We start from the raw sequence: 22,464 nt of genomic DNA, 5'->3' as shown, positions 1-22,464 counted from the left end.
TAAAAGATAAAACAAAAAAACATTACTTTGATATTTTAAAACATCTGTAATATACAAAGGAAGACAATGTGAAGAAACTGATGAATGATGTTGTGAATATTTCCATCCATGATTAACAAAAATTAGATCTCTCACAGGAGCCTCAGAGATCATAAACAGCTCAGGTACACAAAGCAGTTATGTATAGTACAGGTTAACGGTAATAAATTAAAATAGAATAATCAATATCCTCATGAGAAAAATATAGCAAGCATTTATTGATTGCTAACAATATACAAAACACTGTTCATAAGATATATCTTCCTTCAAAGAGCCCACAATCAATCTAGTAAAAGAGACAGACATGTCCACAGGAACTGTAATGAGACATAATGCAAATACTATGAAAATATGGTACCTTTTTAATGTTTTAAATTTGTTTTTTCTTTTTTCAGGAAACTAAAGGGTACACAACCTTTTTTAATTTTAAAGAACTGTAAACTGCAGAGCAGGAGTATTATTAGGTGGGATTTTGGCAGATGAGATGAAGGAAAATGTTCATGAGAATAAGAACGAATGGAAGCAGTAACCCTGGAGGCCTGTTGGGTACATGGGCAGTGTTGCGGCTGAGGAGCAAGGAGACCAGAATGGTGGCTCTGAACTGGAATGGCAGAAGTCTTTTGAATTCCATGCTAAAGATTAAAACTTTATTCTGTAAGTATGAGAGAAACATCATTCCAGTTTATTTTTAAACTGGGCGGTAGGCACACAGGTGTTCAATGTACCTGTATTAGTCCTTCTGCTGTTTTGTGTGTCTTACATATTTTAGAATAAATTTTTCGAGAAACTGGGAGTGTACTTGTAAAGACTTAAAAGGAAATGGCTGCTAATGGTGCTAAGTTTTTATTCAGGGCATTTTTGTTTCTGCATCTTGTCATCATGGATTATGCAAGATTATAAATTAGCTAAGGCTTTTTAGATCTATCTTGTTCATAAGGATTATGTTTTGGTCGTGACACTATTTATTAATATCTTAAAAAGAGAAGAAAGAAAGGGGCAATTAACCCAACAACTTTGCAGACAAATGCACTTAGATAACATAAAGTTCTGGAAGCCAGGGATGTGACAAAGGTTTCCATTACTTTCCTTAGAAACTGCACAGTGCTATGTATGTAGTATGTTTAAATATTTGCACAATGAGTTTTTATTCATAAAGTTTATCAATGACATAAATGAGTAAAACCAATAGTTTGATCTGTTCAGAGTTAAAAGTGACATCCTGGCTTGGGAGTAAATCCCCACTGTCTCACCAACAAGCCAAAACTGCATCAAGACCATTGAGTATGCACTGATTTAAAAGTTTTGCACAGGCCAGGCATAGTGGCCCATGCCTGCAATGCCAGTGCTTTGGGGAGGCTGAGGTGGAGTGGGTGGGCGGGGGCGGTAGGGGCAGGGAGGAAAGATCTCTTAAGCCCAGAAGTTCAAACCCAGCATGGGCAGCACAGCCACACCCTGTCTCTACATAAATATACCAAGATTAGCCAGGCATGGTGGTGCGCACCTGCCCACACTCCTTCAGGAGCATGCAGAACACACTGCACACCTAATGACAAGTCCCCAGCCCCTTAGGGACTATGAGTTCCTCAATGGCCCGATCAGTTTTCTACCCCAAGAGCCTAGCACCAAGCTGGTTTTTAACAGATGTTTACTGAATTATTTACACTTCTGTCACCAGTAGGTAAAGCTATATCTCATTTTCAAAATAAAGGTAGTTTCAGAATAAACATAAATAAAATAATTAAAGTGCACCAGTGACTTTTTAAAGGCATGATTCTGTAAATCTAGTACTCATTTTTTAAATCACATTAGTTCCTTCTACAAATGTACCCTGCAAATAATTTGTCACTTCAAAATAAGCCACAAGAAAACATACGGCTTTTCTGTTTTTCATAACTCTTTAAGTAATTTTAAGTTCATTATAATTGCTTCTTCATGATAATTTCAGTTTCATCCACTTTTTAAGAACTCATCAGACATCCACTACAGAAAAAAAATAATTTCTCTTTTCATTTATTTATTCAGAGGTAGCCAATAAAAATGATTTCTGAATAACTATCTTCATCACAACGGACAAACTAGTTATTCTGCTTTCGTCAAACAAACTTATTTATCTTGCACACACTGGCTTTCAGGAGGCCTGAATTAGATGCAGACCAGTTTCACCTCGCCTTCATCACATCTGTGTTGTTTTTAACTTGCTCCCATGACATATAAACTGCCTATTGATTCTTTTTTAATCTTAAAAACAGGTAGTCATATGGCATCTAAAGTAATCACATGCTTAACACCTTAGCCTCCAAAACACAATGTCACAGAGACAAAAATATACAGCATTCTCTGTTAAAAAATATATATTCTTCATTTATCTCAATCATGTCCACTTGCCTTCCACATGCAAATCCTGAAACATGATTTTTTTAAAAAAACTTTCACTGTTGTTAAGTATAGACGTATAGACGATACTGTTGAAAGGGATCAGAGAATATGCCACACCCAAATATGCTACTTTGGCTTAAGGATTATTTTGTGCTGAAGGCAGCTGTGACACAGCAGATTCAGGAAGAATTCTCTGCCCTTCCCCTAACTGCCTAAGGCAGGACATAAATTTCCCTGTGGAAAGGTGATATGAATTTCCATCTGTAAAGGTGTTTCCCTGTTCCTTGTTAGGAGACCAGCAACTGGCAAAATAAACCTGCATAGCAAACCTTATTACTGTACATTTCCTAGTCATCTTCCCACAATTTACCACCCCTGGGAGCTGAAATCCTCTTCTCCTTTGACTAGTCACTTCTTCACAATTTATCAGCCTTTGTTAAAAATCACATACAAACCCCTTCTTTAGCCAAGCACAGAGGAGCACACCTATAGTCTCTGCTACTCAGGAAGCTCAAGCAGAAGAATCGCTCGAGTTCAGGAGTTTGAGTCCAGCCGTGGCAACACAGCAAGACCCGTCTCTTTAAAATAAAGATAAAAAAAAAAAATCCTCCTTCCCTGTGCATGTAAAAATACTAACATCAATAAAATGTGTATGCCTCTTCTCCTGTTAATCTGTCTCTTAATTCACAAGCCCTAGCTACCCTACAAGGGTAAAGGAACAGTCTGCTCTCCCCTATACTGTAACATAAGAGCCACTAAGAGGTAGGTTCTAAAGTAATGGACTTGAATTAAGACTTTAATTTGAATCCTCATCTGTCATTTTACGATGAGAACTTGGGCAAAACACCCAACCCCTCCAAACCTATTTCTTTGCCTGTAAAATGAGTGTAATAATAGTAACTACTCCTCCTAGGATTGCAGTGAAATCAGTGAAACTACGTAAACTACTTCATACAACACCTAGAACATAGTAACCAACTAAAATAGGTTAACCTGTCATTATTATTATCCACTGAAATGGAACTTTTTATTCAAAACTGTGTTAAGTGATTAATGGACAAGAGAAATAGCTAGCTAATCTATCTCTCACCATAGTCTATGATTACACAGAAGTACAGCCATAAAGAATTTCAATTTGAATATGATTACATATACAATTAACAATGTTTATAATTACTTGAACTTTTAAATGTATTTTTATGCCAACGAAATATATTACCAGTTAATCATTATAAGATTTCTGCTGTAAAGCATACAAAAACTAGTCTTTTTCTACCCAGTCTAAAACGTTTCATTGAATAGTAAAATTATTATGCCCTTCTGAAATAAGATCAAAATAGCAAACAGCTACTTGCCCAATAATCAATACAAACACAATTATCATGCAATAAATGGAACCTAACAGATGACAATGCTCTTTTTTTCCTTTTGCTTTCTTCAGCAAAGCCTTCTTCATAACCTTTCAAAATAATACTTCACACACAAAACTGTAATGACTAGGTGTTTGGACCATCACGGCTCACTGCTCTCTCATTGTTCTTACCATGTCTAGTGAATAAACTGGCTGACTGCATTCAATGAGATCAATGAGACACATGGCTGTTTCCATAGTAATAAGAGCGCTGGTTCTTCCAACTCCAGCACTGCAAGAAACAACAAAGGGTTTTTCCTTGCTAGACCTCTTATTTTGCACATGAAAAACAAAATCCAGAAAGTCATTGAATCATCAGGGTCTCCATGGTCAGGCCAACCTCTGTACTGGATCTGTGTGATTGATGACTCTCTAATTTTTCTCTTGGTTAAAAAGCAGTGTGATCTTCCTGAAGATAAAGGCAGTGCTTCCTTCTTCTGAGTGGCAGAAGGCTTGGTAGCATCCATAGGATGAACTTCCTGTGGGTTCTGGCCAATATTGGGGTCATTTAACTCTGCCACATTCAACTTGTGTGGTCAACATTACAAACATGGAGGAGCCTTGTTCCCAAGTCATCTGCCAAAAATCTGTTCAAGTGTGTGGTAACGCCCCTTGACAAGCACTGTTCTGACTTATGATGCTGGAATTGCACTGATGTAGTTTTCATTACCTTTAAAAATAACCCATGTAACATCATAAGGAAAACTATCTCTGTATCTATTTTTGGAAAGGCTCTAAGGTAATCTGGCACCAGACATTGTCATTCCAAGTTTTTTTTTGATAAGTTGATCAAATTGTGTCCAGAATGTTCCAGCGATAAGCCCTCGGTTAGCTGGATCACTGACTCCCACAGCACATGGTCATCCTGGTGGACACTATCTAGTGGGGCTTTCTCCAGAATGTACTGGAAGTCTGTTCATTTTCTAGCACTTCTTCCACTACATCATATGCAGCATAGGTAGAACTAGAAGCATGAGTTCCCCAGAATGTCTCTCACAGTTGGCTTTAAAAAGCAGGACAACCCAATCATGGGTGTGTTCTGTAAAGTCCCAACCACTGATCAATACAACTTGGTCTTCTTTTCAATCGAGAGTCACTGAGATCAAAGGTGTTCCTGGTGCTTCTCAAGACACGATCACAGACATCTTCTGATCATACCCCCCTTTACATTGACTCCAAACCTTCCATTTTCATCAGGTTCACTCAGATTAGAACAAGATTATCATGTAGAATACCGCCATTAGGAGCAGATTTTTTAAGAGAAGATAGAACATCAACGTTTCATTAATATGATCTTCCAGATCTTGTTGAAAATGTAAATAATGAATTTGGTTCCAACAGTTTTTCTTAGCTTGTTTGGGTGGTAAAGCTGGAGGCTACCCATCTCCAGGGGTGTCCTGTAATAGTGATGATTCCAGAATGATGCTATTAGCTTGTGCTGATAATGGTGATCTCTGATTTGCAAATATTTGGAAGAAGTGTGAACCACATAATCTACCAAAGGACCAACAGAAGATGGTCATAATCAGGTTCCCTCTTGTATGAATGCAGAATTTTGATGAGTAGGAATTCCTGTTCCGGGTGGCAATTGTGATGGAAGACTTTATGTTTCTAATCTTTTCATCAGATATTGAATTCCTGCTTACTACTTCCCAATCCATTAATCTCCACGTCAATGGCTTACTTGAGGGTCCTGCAAGTAGTCTGTCTTTATTTGCCTTTTCTTTGCCATACTGAACTAATTGAACTTCAGTTCTCCCACCATGCATTAGGAATTTTGAACCTAATGTAAAATAATGTGCAAAAAAATTCTTTCTAGTTGGAAGTGGTCTGTCTAAATGGAAGAATATGTGATGTTCTAAACTTGCTTTCCACAAATGTTTACATGCTCTATAATTCACCATATTAAATCCTGATAATCTGTCTCCAGATTTATGCAAGTCATTTTCAAAGCTGAATAAAAAACTGTTTGCACTTAAAACAAATTTTTACAATCTTCAACCATGGAAAGGTACTCATTCGTAGCCTGTTATAAATCAGAATTCCTCTTGACATCATTCCAATCATAATTTTATTGTTACTTGATCCCTTGCATAGTGGAATTCAACTCCACAGAGTTCTAAGGTACTTGCTGTGTTTAGGTAATTAACTTCTGCTTCTCAAGGACGTAAGCCTATATGTTGCTGATGTAATTTTTACAATTTCTTTTTAAAAATTTTGAGGATGATCAGGAATGAAAGAATAACCTGAGAGGTGGCCTAGCAAGTTCTCTGACTGACTGTAGTCTCCAAGTTTAGTCTGAACAGCAAATGAAGCTAAAAGGGCAGCAGTATCATAAGAACAGGGCAATCTTCCAGTAAGAATGTCTTGTTAAATTTGTAAAAATACTAGTAGTGGGCTATCCATGGAATCATCAGCCGCCTGTAAATCAACATAGTCTTGCCCAGTAAAATCAGGATGCTTGCAGAATACATCTAACAGAACTTGCCACTGATCATGTTTATTCGCACTGAATGCTTACACAGTGTTTTCCAGAAGGATGTTACAAGCCTCTGTATGCTGTCTGTCTCACGTGAACTCTGGCGCTCGTACGTTGTAGACCGTGGGTTCTGCCAGCAGGAAATTGCAAATGTGAGGTCATGACTGTACACACAAGACCTTCATATCACAGCTGCGTCCTCTCAGCTGAAGAAAGCAAGCATCAAAGCCAGGCAGTGACGGGGAGCGGCATGTCTGCTCTACCGCCCACAGCAACCACGTCATGCTGTGGAACTGCCATGGCCTGTGCCACCCAAGAAGGCCACGAAGTTCTTTCTCATACACTCAGCATGCATGTGTCTTTTGGTACTGCCCTTATTTTACATCCTGTCTTTTGGTACTGTTCTTATTTTAGAAGGTGTGTTTTTTCTGAGTATCTATGATGTACCATTCACTGAGCTAGGCAGTTTCATGTATTATCTCATTTTGTCTTCAAAATAGCATGACAAAAAGTATTCCATTTAAGGACGAGAATCTTGAGACTGAGAAGTTGACACTTACTCCAGATGACACACGGAATGGCAGAGAAATAGGAATTACACCTAGGTTTCTCACTCCAAGATCCCAAAACCTTTTGACTGTGACAAAACTACTCTCTGCAAAAATTCCAAATAAAAAATGTCAAGTGAGAAGGCTTCTCATATATTAGAAGCTTATGTAATTTTTTTCACTTTGAATATCAACCACGGAATTACAAGGAACCCGTAAAATAAAATTAAAAACCAACAAAAAATTTATTCCTATATGAACACAAATTAAGCCCGGAAGCAATGCAATATGTAAGTGCACCAAGAACTGGCGTTAACTACATTACATCCAACTTTTAGGTGAACCACCTGCTTACATATGCAACAGCTCCCACCCAGTTAAGTATTCATTTGGACATAGTTGTATTCCTCCTTTATTTCCTCAGTTCTTTGTTCATTTCTTTAATTTGTGAACTATCTCAGCATACATTCAAGTTTTCTTTTAAGTGACATCTTTCTGCACTGCTAAATTATGTGTTACTTTAGAGTAGACTATGTATTTTGTCAGTCTAGAACATTAGCACCTTTTAACAGTAGGTGGTTAGCACTTAATATGTGGCTGGGAGTTAACACGACTCTCCTTTCCAGGTACCATCACCCTCCTTTCTTTCCGCCCCTGGAATTCTCATGCCAAGCTGGAGGAGCACAGTAAAGTCGTCTTCCAAATATTACTTACACTTATACACAAGTAAGTACTCTAAAATCTTCAAGTAACACTTTCTTATTTGGGGTTTTGATTTCTGGTGCCTACAGAGAAACAGAGGAAACAACATAAAACCTTGGAGAATTGCATAGGCTCAAAAATGACAAAAAATACTGGTTTTGATTCACAACTAAACCAAGGTTTCTCTGCACTGCTGGCTGTGTGAGAATTCTTTTTTACCTTCTCTGACTTTGCTCATTCTGCCTTACTCTTGAGGGTGGAGTCATGTTTCTTCCTCCTTCATCTATTTAAGGAAAGAATGAATCGGACTTACTAGACTTGTGTACCCTGTTAGAGCACAACTTATCAACTAGTTATGCCATTCAAAAATCTCCATCTCTTAAAAGTGAGATTCATATACATTTCCACAGAAACATAGACTAGAATTCCCTAGAGTACTCTGCCTTTTTTCTCTGTTTTGTTTGTTTGTTTTGAGACGGAATTTCGCTCTTGTTGCCCAGTCTGGAGTGCAATGGTGCCATCTTGGCTCACCGCAACCTCTGTCTCCTGGGTTCAAGTGATTCTCCTGCCTCAGCCTCCCAAGTAGCTGAGATTACAGGCATGCACCACCACGCCCGGCTAATTTTGTATTTTTAGTAGAGAAGGGGTTTCTCCATGTTGGTCAGGCTGATCTCGAACTCCCGACCTCAGGTGATCCATTGCCTCAGCCTCCCAAAGTGCTTAGATTACCAGCGTGAGCCTCCGCACCTGGCCCTTTTACCTTTTTTTCCTTTTGAGACAGGGTCTCACTCTGTCGCCCAAGATGGAGCCTCCACCTCCCATGTTCAAGTCATTCTCCCACCTCAGCCTCCTGAGTAGCTAGGACTACAGGCACACACCACCATGCCCAGTAAGTGTTTGTATTTTTTTTGGTAGAGATGGGGTTTCACAACGTTGGCCAGACTGGTCTCGAATGCCTGACCTCAAGTGATCCACCCGCCTTGGCCTCCCAAAATGCTGGGATTACAGGCATGAGCCACACCGTGCCCAGACTACTCCACCATTTTTGTTAAAAGGAAAAGTAAAATCAAGTCATTCTTCCCTTTATTGCCATCTTCAAGAGGTTACAATGTTGTAGACGAGATGATCCATACATTAAAATATGCTAATGTTATATTAGTATTATATATGTTAATATTACATAAAAGTTACCCTAACATTGAGATGGGGTAAGATCATGACAGATAGAGAAAAGCAAGGGCTTGAGTTGGAATTCCAGAGAGGAGCGGTCTAATGTGGGGAGGGGCAGCCCAGAAGGAAAAGCTAGACTAGAATGAAACCAACGAATGGAAAAGTTAACCGGGGCAGAATTTAGAAAGCCTTGAATGCCATGCTTCAAACTCCTCATGTTTATTATGTTATCAATTGAAAACCTCTTTTCCCTAAACATTCCATGTTAATTACGCATGTTCAAAATAAAAATTCCAAGTAATTTTTATAGCCTTCTCCACTAACCCAAGCAAAGAGTTACTTTAAAGAGTTACTTTACCTCTGTATGGCAAAGCTAATAAACACGTCTCTAATTTCAGTGTTATCCTATATTGTAACTGGCAGTTCATGTCTTTCCTAAATGAATACCTTGAGAGTAGGGGTCTCATTTCAACCAATATAACCACATTGCCAGGCAGAGCATCTTCAGAAAATGAGTGCCTGAAACTCCTGGCTAGGCTACTACAGATGTGAACCACGGGTGTTCCCTTTTCCTTGTCTGTAAAAGAGGAAGAATGGTGCCTACACCTTGTAAAGATGGAATTATTTACATAATAGAACAATACTTGCACACAGCAGCACTCACTAACTGCGACTGAGTGTGTTACTAACCCACCCTCTTCTTTTTCCTCCACATTCAATCACAAACCCCTATCAGCTACCACTAAAATAGATTTGGAATTCTTTTCAATCTTAACATCCACTCTTTCCACTCCCCTAACCATCATTTCTCACCTGGATGACTACATTACCTTCCAAGCTGGCCCTTTTACAGAGCTCCACACGAATGTCACTTGCTCAGTAAGATTTTCCAAACCCCTACCTCTCGCCCACCAGGCTAAACAACCTGGCATGGCACAGTAAATTTTCATTTTCTTGTTATTGATTGTCTTCCCACACTAGAATGTGACCTCCATAATGGCAGGTACATTGTCTATCAAACACTGTATCCCTTGGTACCCAGGACAGCACCTGGAACAATGTGCACATGGGAATATTGCAGGAATTAAGGGATCTAGGTTCTAGAGATCCCTTACTGAAAAGTCATTACTTACTATTGAATGGTCCAACTACTAACATCAACCTCTAGTTAAGAAACCATAATAAAATGAGAAAATAGTAAAGGAAAAATTAACTTCTGATTCCACTTGAGAAGCATCAGCTCCACAAAATCAGACAAATATACAAAAGAGGGAAAGTAAACTAGGTATATACAGAGTGCTGTTTTCCCGTGCCTTCCATCATAATGGCACAGAGGTATCCCCATAGGTACGCAGGTATATTTCGTGCTACTGTACTAAAAAACTCATCTCTAAGAAGTTCATTTAACTAAAGAACCTTCCCACAATTCAAACACTTACTCAAAAGCTCTTGGAAGAAATCTAAAGTTACGCACCAAACTGGCACATACCTAGGAAAGGTGTACGTAGTGTAGGAGTAGGGGAAACTTTAACTTTCTCAAAGTATTGTGGCAGTGTTTGAATGTATAATTGCACCTGTGATTTTAAAATAGAAAAATAAGGCATTAAAAAACTATACACAAATGCAACCTGAAATAACTGGTTTGTTCACAGAGGTTTATATTTATAAAGTGTAAAAATAGAGTTCTAGTTACATTTCTCTAGGATTTTCCTATAAGTCTAGTAAGTTAACCAGTTCCCTAACCAGAATTTAATTGTGTTAGACTGGAATTGTATTTGATTGGGAAATGTTTAATTTCCTATAGTAAAAGTTTTTATTATCCTGCTTAAATAAGCAAATGCAGAAACACACCCAAACCTACACAGTCCTATTACTCTCAGCTAAAGTGAAGGAAGCAATTTAAGATCTATTTAAGGTCTTCACATGAATGGCAAATAAGCAGAGAAGAGTAAAATTAAGGATACAAGGTACGATTCATATTCTCGTTAGGACTACAGGTATCAGAGACGACGCTGGGCAACATTTTGGCAGAAGTGCAGAAAGAATGTAGAAGTGTCATAAAAGGGAGTAGACTAGATGACTTATAAGCTCCCTTCTCCAATTCTAAGTAAACATGTTTCATTCTAATGAATGGCTGCTTTTACAGCAAGATTCAGAATATAAATTTAACTCATTAGGAGTTTAGGATTAGTTTGATGAATTAGTGCTACACAAACAAAGATCCAGTTATAAATGTTCTCTAGATAAAAAGCCTTGACTGTTTCTGAGGAACTTGGAACAATGTTTCAGTTAAGAGTATGAATCAGCTAAGCATGGTGGATCAAGGACGGATCACTTGAGCCCAGGAGCTCAAAACCAGACTGGGCAATATGGCAAAATCCCGTCTCTACCCCCACTAAAAAATACCAAAAAAAAAAAATTAGCTGGGCATGGTGCTGTGTACCTGTAGTCCCAGCTACTCAGGAGGCTGAGGTGGGAGGACCGCTTGAGCCCGGGGACAGAGGTTGCAGTGAGTGGAGACTGCACCACTGCACTCTGGTTTGGGCAACAGTGTGAGATTCTGTCTTACAAAAAAAAGTATGAATCCTTGGAGAAGTTAAGGGCATATTAGAGAAATGTCAAAATCTTAAATTCTTTATCTTCTTTCTTGTGTTTTTCACACTATTTTACACTTAAAGCAGGTCAACTGAAAACCTAAGTTTATTTTATATAAACTTAAGAACTGTGCATTTTATTGTTATATTACAATAGCATTTGGGGAAGGGGGAATTAGCAGTCAGAGCCACTAATGTAAAATATATTCTGAAGTAAATTCCAAGTGTTACCAACTGATTTAAGCAAGATAAATCGGTAAAATATTTATTAGGGGCTAGGCATGGTGGCTCACACCTGTAATCCCAGCACTTTGGGAGGCCAAGGCAGAAGGATCACCTGAGGCCAGGAATTCAAGACCAGGCTGGGCAACACAGAAAGTCCCCATTTCTACAAAAACTTCTAAAAATTAGCTAGAAATAATGGCACGGCAGCTGCTTGGGAGGATCACTTGAACCCAGGCATTCAAGGCTGCAATGAGCCACGATGGTGCCACCGCACTAGAGCCTGGGTGACAGAAGAAGACCCTGACTCAAAAAAACCCAAACCCCAATCTATTACGTGTTGATTGATTTTTTGGCCTACAAATTTCAATGATCAGTTTTCAGTGTATTGCATAGGAATGGGGGAAAAGAAATTTTTTTAAAAAGTAGCAAAGAAAAAAGAATTCTGACATTTGAAGACATCCTATTAACTTTTATCAGCTTCACAAAACATGCTAAAAAGATTTTTCATTATTTATCATAACTATTACAGTTATTGTTTATGCAGCTATCTCAACATTTAGGATATATCTAGATTCCTAGGATAGAATTCTAGGCTATAAACTAAGATAAATCTAGTTTCACTTTAACTCACGATGATAGAATTTAAGGTAACTTCATTCCTTTTTCATGAGTCCTACCCACTCCTCTGTCAGTACTCCAACTTTCCTTTTAATTTCCCATAAGTTTTCCTTAAACTCCAGCTCAAAGATATACATACGGCCTCTTATTCTGAGTCTCTAAGCATTCCACATTCAAGTTACTGCCTATCCTATAGATAGGGCTTTTAAGTGGCAAACAAACCAAACACCAGTATATTCACCACATCATACATAATTAATTGTCTTAGAAGTTATATCACCTTTAATTTATCAATATTTCAGTTATTTCCATATATATATATATATATATATATAATCACAAGATGGTAATTTCAGAATCAGTTAAGAATTAAAAGAATACCAAAATATGAATGTTGGTTATTATATAGAATACAGATTTGTTCTGAAAATAAAACAGTTAATCAAATGTTCTACTTAAGGGATATGTGAAGGTAAATCTGTAAATAAGAAACTAAAAGATTATGGGAAAGTAAGTAAACTTATTACAGAAAACCAGGTTCTTTGTTAAAGAAAGCGGAGACCAAAATGCTTTAATATGTAAATACCTAAAGAAATAAGGCAAGTTAAACTACGAAATAACTACAAAATACTGAATAGGCAGAACTATGGAGTTCATTATTGTGGTGGATTGAAGGGCAGCGCCTCAAAAAATGTGTCCACATCCTAAGCCCTGGAACCTGTGAATGTTTTCTTATTTGGAAAAAGGCTCTTTGCAGTTATAATTAAGGATCTTGAGATGAAGAGATCATCCTGGAATATCCAGGTGGGCTCTAAACCCAATGACAAGCATCCTTCTAAGAGAAAGGGAGAGTGAGATGTGAGACAGAAGAGGTGGCAGCAAGGACTGTAAGGCAGAGGTTGAAGTGATGGGGCCCCAAGCCAAGGAATGCCACCAGTCACCAGAAGCTGAAAGCCCCAAGAACGGATTCTCCCCTAAGGCCTCCAGAAGGAGTAAAATTGAGCCTACACCTTGATTTCAAACTGCTGGCCTCCAGAATCACGAGAAAATAAGTTCTATTATTTTAAGCTACTTAGTGTGAGGTGATCTGTTTCAGCAGCACAGGAAAGTAACACAGGTACTTGAATCAATGCCTCTCAACATAGTAGAGAGACTTAAGTTGATTTTCAATGAGTCTCACATTACGTGAAATATAAAAAAGCTTATAAAATTCTTATTACTTATTCTAAAGAAATAAATGGTGAAGAAAGTACCCATTTGAGTTTCAGTACCAATGAGAGATTCTGGAAGGACCTAAAAGGATAAACGAGTTATAAGGAACAATTTTAGCAGCACTGACTGAAATATTTCTCTATCTCAGAGATACATATGAAAATAAAGTAGTGAAATTAGGGAAGAAAAAGGTATTTACCCAGAATCCAAGGAAAATCCAAGCAAATTTGTTGGAAGCAGGTTTACCTGCCAAGCACATATCATAAATCTCATGGACCTACTACTCCTTCTCTTCAGCTTAAAAATTCTATGTAAAAGAAAATATTCTTCTGCAAGAACTACTGTGAACCACTTATTTTTTAAACCTAGAGTTGAAAGGTGTAAAAATGTCATTAAAAAAAAATTTGTTTTAAAATGCCTCTTTAATGTATATAAATTAATAAACCTTTTATTTAAAAACTTATAACCTCTTAAATTACTAAAACTCCCTTCAGAAATGAGTCAACAATACTTTACACAGAACAAGAGAATGATCACTAGCCTTGCAAACGAAAGCTGATAAAAACAATTCAAGAAAAAAAGAGTGTCCTAACAAAACAAGAAAAGCAAGCTAAAAATTTTAATCAAAACATCTCAGTGACAAAGTTAATGGTACAAAGTCATAGGTAAAAAATAAGGTGACAGAACGTCACTATAAATCTTTTTCCTTTAGGTCTTATGTTTGAAGATAGCTATTTATTCCTCTATTGATTTAATCTTAAAAGAAACAATCAAAAATATTGAAAGGTAGCTTTGTGTACACAGGAAACCCAGATTCCAGAAAAAGACTCTAATAAATTCAAAATACCCTGCTCTCTGTTACTAAACAGAAAATAATTATTTGTCTCCTCCAAACAATAAAAATAAAAATGCAGGAACAAGAAACTCTTGGTTTTAAATTTTTATTAAATGTTCATAACTTGCATTTGATGATCACTGGGCAATCAGTTAGTTCTAGGATTCCTAAAGAACTTCATCAAGGAACACACATTAAACAAAATTTTGAATTATACTTAAGGGTCCTCAGGCATCCTTTCATAAATGCATGAAAATTAGTGCTGGATGCCAGTTCCTTTGATTTGAATAGAGGGCGGGTGGGGCGGGGGAATGATTAGATTAAATGTTTTCAAAATCACTTGCTGGGAAATCAAGAAGTAAATTGGAGCTCTGAACATCAGGTAAGGTTTCAGAAACACTGCTAGGTTTTACAGCCATTTAAAAAAATAAGAACTTGCCAAACCAAAAAATCCTTCAATGGTGTATTCTGCATCATATTGTGTACTCTTTGAACAAAAATAACATAACCCGCCACAGACAGAATTATTTTTTTAAGAGGTGAATGACTTTGTCTTCTGTGCTTATATCCCATCCCAGGCCAGTTGTCATATGATGTGGAAGTAAAAACTTAATCATGATAAAAGTCATACATTTAGACAAACTTGGTGGAGTTACCATACAAAGGGAAAAAATTAGCCTGAATTATTGAAATTTTTACATGAGGCTCATTTTAAACGTCAATTACCAGGAAACCATGATCTGGAACAGTATCTTTTTTTCTTTCCAAGGAGACACTTACAGACACTGGTTTAAATGGAGGCCCTGGCCTCTCCTAGTTCCTTCCCCCCAAACAACTTCCAACTGGGGCCATCAAGGGTCGAACAGCAGTGCAACTGCAAACTAAATATAGTAGCTGACTGACCACAGGGTAAAAACAGCTGCTGTAGGTGGAAAAAAAAAAGTTAAAAAGACAAAATGATACCGTCCCATTTTCCCCATCCCACCCTAACCCTACCAAGAAAAGTAAAAGACGACTAGGTGGACATTAGGAAACACCAAGAATAAAGCTGTTCTTTCAAACTGAGAAATAAAAGAAAAATTCACCTTTTTTTTATAGCACTTCAAATACCTACTGTTAAAGAGGGCCTTCCACTTTTATGGTTTGTTTCTCAAGTTTAATCTACGAATCCAATCTCTACTGAGAAACAGTAACAGAAAGAAAGTAATCAGACAACAGATCACCCACACATTCAAGCCCAGTTAAAGTTGGCAAGAATTGTATCTAGTTAGCCTTCTACGGTAACAAATGTATTCATTTCCTCGCCCAGCTTTCACTTGTCCAAGGGAAAGAACACAAGACCGAATTGTACTCCTGTTTCAAGAGGTCACTGTAAAAGCGCACTTCGGAGTGCAGACGTCTCCGATCTGTTCCAACATGACCACCTCTTTGGACCAAAGGCCAGAAACTGCTAAACGCGTGCCCTATTATTTAAAACGTGCATCTGCACCCACTTTGCTAAGCAGCATCAGACCCAGGCGAGGGGCGTGGAAAGGGGATGGCGGGTCCCACTCGTAGCCTCAGGACGACGCAGCCACAGCTTCCTAGAGAGCGATCTCGGCAGAACGGCAGGAAGCATGCGGAGAGGAAGGCGGGGAGGCGGCACGTGCTCTCCGTGCTGGGTCCGCCGGGCCGGCCGGGTGACCCTCGCCAGCTGTGGGGGAGCGGAGAGGTCCGCGCCCCCGGGAGCTCGGGTGGACGCCGAGACCCGGGAGCGGCAGGCGGCTCACCTGGACCCCGGTGTAATTCTCGAAGAAGAAGAGCACCATGCTCTGGTAGACGCAGTAGAGCCGGTCGTCCAGCGCTTGGTAGAAGCGGGCGGGCAGGAAGGCGGAGAGCAGCCGCCAGACCCCCCAGGCCAGCACGTAGGTGGGCGCCGTGCCCAGGAGCACGACGCTGGGCAGCAGGTAGCGCATGGAGTACGTGTGGAGCACCAGGGACAGCAGCATCTTCTCAGCTCGGCGGCAGCGAGCTCCGCCTGCGCTCCCCGCCCGCCGCCCGGGCCTCAGTCGCGGCCAGCAGGCGGCCAATCACCGCCCGGGCCCGGGCCGCCGCGCCCGCCACCCGCTCCCAGCCTCCGCCCCCAGCCGCATGGGCCGCGCCGCCGCCGGGGGCCGGGCAGGCGAGTGCGGGGCTGCGTGCGCCGCTCGCGGCGGCAAAGCAAGGGAACCCGCGGCCCTCCTGGATCGATGGCTCAGGGATGCTCACACCCCATGACCCTCACCCATCGCCACATCCCCCTGCCGGGACAGGGGGCTCCGCGGCAATAACGCGCCTTCTGATTGGTCGCCCGTTGCCATAGTTCCACCTCGGCGGCAATAACACGTGTCTTGATTGGTTGGTTTGGGCCGACAGTTGAAGTACAGCTACCATCTGGGCGCGCGGGCAACCCGGCTCCGGCCACTGCGCATGCTCCCCAGCTGGGCCGGCTGCGGACGCGGGAAGGGAGGTGGTGGCGACTGACGGAGCTGGGTGAAGGTGGGTGTTGGCGGGAGGAGGGTCCGGGTGCCTCTTGTTCTGCTCCCTCGGGCCGGACGTGCGCGCGGGCAGGTTTAAGGGTCGCTGGAGCTGCGCGGAATCCGCACCTGCTGCTCACAAGTCCCTGGGCGCCGGGATGCACACAGAGCAGTGAGAAAGGGGGTGTTAGCGTTATCGCAGGTCTAATTCTTTCAGGCACCTGGACCCAGGTTGTAGGCAGCTCGGCCCAGGTCGCGGGGCAGCTCGAGTGTCCCCTTCTGCTCACTGCCAGTCCTTTGCAAGGGGACGCCGCCTCCTCAGCCTCCGCTCTGAGTGCGCAGCAGCCCCTCCTGCCCGTCTCTCGCTACCAGGGTGTTTCAGAATTAGGGTCCGTGTTTTTCCCCATCACAGTAATGATGATAATTACATGTTTATGCATAGCTGAAGAACAACCCCACAAGGATATTTCCATACTGTTTATTAGACCTTTTCAGAATTCACTCTTGCTTCATTTCCTCAGAGTCTGTTGGACTTGTTTCTGATTTTTTTTTTAATAAGGAGCCTCGTTTTTTTCTGTAGTAATTAAAGTAGTTGCGTGCACATGTATAATCCATAAAAAGCATACTTTTGTAGCCTTCAGTAAAAGCTAGGAAGGCTGGATAACTGTTTTATTGATGTTAAAGCAGATCCACAGGGCTTTTGGATGTTTCTCCTCCCCTTTGGCTGTAGTAAAAATGGTTTAATGTGTAACCCTTTTCAGGGATAGTTGTACTTTAAAAGAATGCCAAATGCTTTACCATATATATATATATATATATATATTTCCCCCCCCCAACCACCACCATAATGGAAGCCTGTGCTACCTTTAGGCAGGACGGCATTTCAGTGGAAAGTTCTAATCAGGGCCAGGATGGTAGCTACTTTCTTTATACATGATTAACATCAAATAACAACATCATTGGTAGATGGTGACCTTTGGGGACAAAGCCAGGTGAATGGAGATCTCTCAAGTAACAAGTATTTGAAGGCCAGCAGGAAGCATTACACAGAAGAAGGAGCTTCTCTCTTTCTGTGGCTGTCATTGCCCTGTACTGTAAGAAGCACTAGGTTTAGTACTGGAGGAAAAAAGTCACGGGTGTGGACAGTGTGCACAACTAATGCTCCTTATGCTTTCTTTAACTGAGACCAGACTTCTCTACACTAGAACAGTGTGTGAAAAGATAAAGCAGGTTCTGTGTTCATGTTAGGATTGCTGTGTATGAAGTCAGTAAATATGTGTTTATGTGTAAATTTGTTACTGTGAATCACCCCAGGTTACTGTTAGTCACCAAGTTGTAAACTTTTGTGCAATGTTTGCCATGAAAACAGAGAACTTAACTTTCTCTTGTTCCCTCTTTATCTCCAAACCCAGCTCCTGACTATCAGTTATTCTCTGTGCTGCTCCTGCTCCTCTCTTCCTGTGAACAGTCACAGATCCACCCTCTCTTTCTGCCACTACCCGGCCCTGTTTTTCTGTTGTTGTTTTTTTCTCCTTTTTCCGTGCAAACCTCTTAGTTGATAATCAGCCCACACCCTCTGCCTCCTTCCCTTGTACTTTTGTTGAGCCCTTGCAGTCTGATGACCTTTTCCTCCCCTTTACTGGAATGGTGCTTCTTTCAGAGCACAGCCGACTTCCTCCTCTGCATACCCTACCGGGCACCAGTGGAACAGTGAAAGGTGAATTCTGTCTACGCCTTCCTTGTACAACATTTAACAAGGAGTTACCTGTGGGATGAAAAGGGGACATTCATGGTTCTATGGGAGCATATATCAAGGCAATCTAATTTAGTCTGGAGACAAGGAAGACTTCTCAGGTGAAATGGTATTTCAGGTGAAGCTTGAGGGACTTAGTGGGCTTTCCATGGGAGAATGGCACATTTGAACGCCTGAAGCTGAGAAAACACCATATTCGCATGCATAGCACTGGAGTGGGCCACAATGTTCTTTTTAAAATTTGTTGAGATGCCCCTTGAAAGAATGCTGTGTATTCCTATCACACATTCTTAAATTGATAATTAAGTGTTTTTATCAGCTGGGCATGGTAGCCCATACCTGTAATTCCAGCACTTCAGGAGGCCAAGGAGGAAGGATCACTTAAGCGATTTGTAGAGTGAGGCCTCCATCTCTACAAATATATTTTTTTAATTAGCTGGGTGTGACTGTGCATGCCTGTAGCCCCAGCTACTCAGGAGGCTGAGTTGGGAGGATTGCTTGAGCCCAGGAGTTCAAAGCTGCTATGAGCCATGATCGCGTCACTGCAATCCAGCCTGGGCAAAAGAGAAAGAGTCCATCTCAAAAAAAAAAAAAAAAAGGTGGGGAGGGGGGTGCTTTTAATGATAAATTTAAAAAGGCTTTTAATTATAAATTTAAGTAGTTACGAAGTTCTGATGAGTTATGAATGACGTTTTGGAAATAAAGTGATTACAGAAAATTTTTAAATGTATGCAGTGAGTTATAAATATCATAGTGATTTAATATCCACCCCATCATTCATTTCAAAAATACTTAAGCCTTTGACCAGTTGAAAATTTTGCATTGATTATTTTTCTCCCTGAAAATATTTTTATTTCACTTCTACCACAGGATTCTATCATAATTGAATATGCTCTATCCTTCAAAGTTTTTTATTGATCAGACTGTATCATTAGGGTCCTAAGAAGCAAATTTTCTTCTGGATTGAACTGTTACTATTATTAGCAATACACAGTTTAATCAATGTGTTTCACAAAATCTGATAAGGAATTGTAGGCCAAAAAAAAAAAAAGTTACAAGAAATGCATCTCTTAAATAAGTTATCTCTGTTGGTGTCCTAAGGGTTATTACACCTTTCTACCTCAGCAGGGCAGCACAATGTAGTAAGATTTAGGATGTGCCAGGTGGGAGAGGAGCCATTATGAAAAGTCAGGTGGGCCTGGACTCCAGGAGTCCTCAGGCAGATCACTTTTAGAAGAGTTGGGATCTGAAAACTGAATCCCTTGAAACTGCTCATGACCACGTGTCCATATTCTCAGGGATACGCATGCCTCCATTTGAAGATTGTTTTTACAGAAATAATTGGGGTAAGGAAAGGAGACAAGGATGCTAGGGATTGAGTCTGGAAAGATAGGCAAGAACCAGATGACAGCAAGGTCTTGGGAGACACATAAGGATTTTAGAGTTTATCCCAAAGGACAGGGAAGCTACTGAGATTTTAAGGAGAGGAGTGACATGCTTATATTTGATCTTTTTAAAAGTTGTTCAGGCATTGTGGAGAGTATATTTTAAACAGTTTGGAGACTATAGCTAGACTCCCAGCTAGAGAGGATGATAGTAGCTTAGCCTTTGGTGGTGACCATGTATGGAGAGAAAAACAAATCCCTCATGTACAGTGTTCTTGGAAGGAAATTTGACAGTATGTTCTAAGAATGGACAGCCATATGGTTTGGATCTGTGTCCCCACCCAAATCTCATTATCAGTCTTAACCCACAGTGTTGGAGGTGGGGCCTGGTGCCAGGCGATTGGATCACAGGGGCAGTTTTCTCATGAATAGTTATCACCATCCCTCTTGGCACTGTCCTCAGGATAGTGAGTGATTCTCGCGAGATCTGGTGGTTGAAAACCATGTAGCACCTCCCCACTCACTCTTGCTCCTGCTCTCCCTTTTCCTTTCACCATGATTGTAAGTTTCCTGAGGCCTCCCAAGAAGCTGAGCAGATGCCAGCACTATGCTTCCTGTACAGCCAGACAAACTGTGAGCCAATTAAACCACTTTTCTTTATAAATTACCCAGTCTCAGGTATTTCTTTACAGCAATGCAAGAACAGCCTAATACAGACAGATACCCTTTTGATCAGTCCATCTACCTAAGTGCACATCAGTAGCAGAATGGCTTTGTGGATACACAGTACTGATAAGTGAAATGGTATGCAGCAGTTGGACAGGAATAAGTAGCACTAAATGCGTAGTCGTGGACAGATCTCCAGGATACTAGGTGACAAAGCAAGTTGCTGGATAATACATGCACTATGATCCTATTTCTGTAAAAACTAAATAAAACTTTGGTCAGTTCCCATTCATGCTTTTATTTTGCTGTTTGCACAGATAAAACAAGAAGGCATTCCTGTTATAAAAAGTGTAAGCAATCCTATGTTTTGAATATTGAATGAAATGTGGACATTTCCCTCATGCCGCACCCAATCCCACTTTCTTACCCAGAGGTTACAGCTATCTGCTTACGCAGTAGATGCTTGGCAATCCTTTGCCCCTTCCCTCCTTGAGGTGACTAAGATGGTCATGCAGACAGCCACCCCTCCCAACAGAGCCCATGTGATCTAGGGGGAAGCTGACCCCACCCATAATGGGCCACCATCAGTCTAGGGCTGTGTTTTTTTGAAGTGTGGCCCTTGAAGCCTTCAGGCTCCTCAAGACCCTTTCAGGTGGTCCAAGGGAAAAATGTTTTCACAGTGATACTGAGACATCATTTGCCTTTTCACTATTAGATTTACAGTGGTGATGCAAAAGCAGGGGTAGGTAAATCCACTAGCACCTCACTGGGAGTAAGGCAATCACACAGAAGGTTACCTACTAGTGACCGTCATGTTCTTCATCACCATGTGATCATGGCAAAAAACCACTTAAGAATAGCCTCAATGTGATAGCAAAAAAAAAAAAAAAAGTCAATTTTATTAAATGTCAACTGTGGAGTACACATCTTATGAATACTCCATGTGACTAAATGGAACTTGCATGAAGCACATGGGAAGCATACCAAAGCTCGATAGCTCCCCTGTAGGAAACAACCTCTGAGCTGCAAGCTGAGAGCTGCTTTTTTCGTGGAACATCACTTTTGCTTGAAAGAATAACTAGCAGATAAAGTGGTGAGTCTGGCAGACACTTTTTTCAAAAACAAGTTCACTTCGAAAGAAAACAGTGGGTAATGTTGCCAACAATAAAATTGAAGCTTTCAAGTGAAAACTTGAATCTTGGAAAACTTATATTGCTCTATGAGCTTGACACCTTCTCAATTCTTGAAGACTTTTTTCATGAGGACTGTGGTAATAGCAACCATTGTGATTTTTCAATACTGTATGATGCAATGTGTCAGAATTTGGAAGGTTGGCACAATGCAGTAAACCAAACCAATGTTTTTTAAATAATGCATGATATTTTAAAATGATGAATGGGTAAATGGCTCTTGCAAGCACAAGATATACCAATAGGTTTTAATTTAACTACAAAAATTTCATTGATATAATTTCAGACTTTACATGGCTACTAACCTTAAGCAATTATCAGTTCCTGAGTTTTAGTGTAATATGAAAGAAGAATAGTCACATTATCTGAAAAGGCTATAAAAATACCCCTTCCAGGCTGGGCACTACAGGTAGCTCATGCCTATAATTGCAGCACTGTGGGAGGCCAAAGTGGGCAGATTGTTTGAACCCAGGAGTTTGAGATCACCTTAGGTAACATGACGAAACCCCATGTTTCACCACAAAAAATACAAAAATTAGCCATGTGTGGTGGTGCATACCTGTAGTCTCATCTAGCTACTCAGGAGGCTAAGGTCGGAGGGTCCCCTGAGCCCAGGAAGTTGCAGTGAGCTGAGATCACGCCACTGTACTCCAGCCTGGAGGACAGAGTGAGACCCTGTTCCCCTGCAGCCCCCCAAAAACCCTCCCTTTTTCCAAATACAAATCTATATAAGGCTGGATTTTCTTTGTATACTTCAGCCAAAAAT

General features: G+C 40.4%; 1 protein-coding gene and 1 pseudogene across 1 annotated transcript in view; both read right to left on the bottom strand.

The window, feature by feature from the left end:
- The window catches only part of AGPAT5 (1-acylglycerol-3-phosphate O-acyltransferase 5), a 50,956-nt gene extending 34,486 nt beyond the window's left edge, over positions 1-16,470 (bottom strand). Inside the window, exon 1 of the mRNA XM_019032692.4 lies at positions 15,979-16,470. Coding sequence (XP_018888237.1) covers positions 15,979-16,197 — 219 coding nt within the window. The 5' untranslated portion in view covers positions 16,198-16,470. The remainder of the gene's footprint in view (positions 1-15,978) is intronic.
- On the bottom strand, positions 8-16,041 carry LOC134759054 (tyrosine-protein phosphatase non-receptor type 4-like; annotated as a pseudogene).
- Positions 16,471-22,464: the final 5,994 nt, after the last annotated feature.

Source organism: Gorilla gorilla, chromosome 7, assembly GCF_029281585.2.
Source record: "Gorilla gorilla gorilla isolate KB3781 chromosome 7, NHGRI_mGorGor1-v2.1_pri, whole genome shotgun sequence".
NCBI classification, from domain to species: domain Eukaryota; kingdom Metazoa; phylum Chordata; class Mammalia; order Primates; family Hominidae; genus Gorilla; species Gorilla gorilla.
Note: the sequence above shows the minus strand (reverse complement) of the source record. Positions and strands in the feature narration are given on the sequence as shown.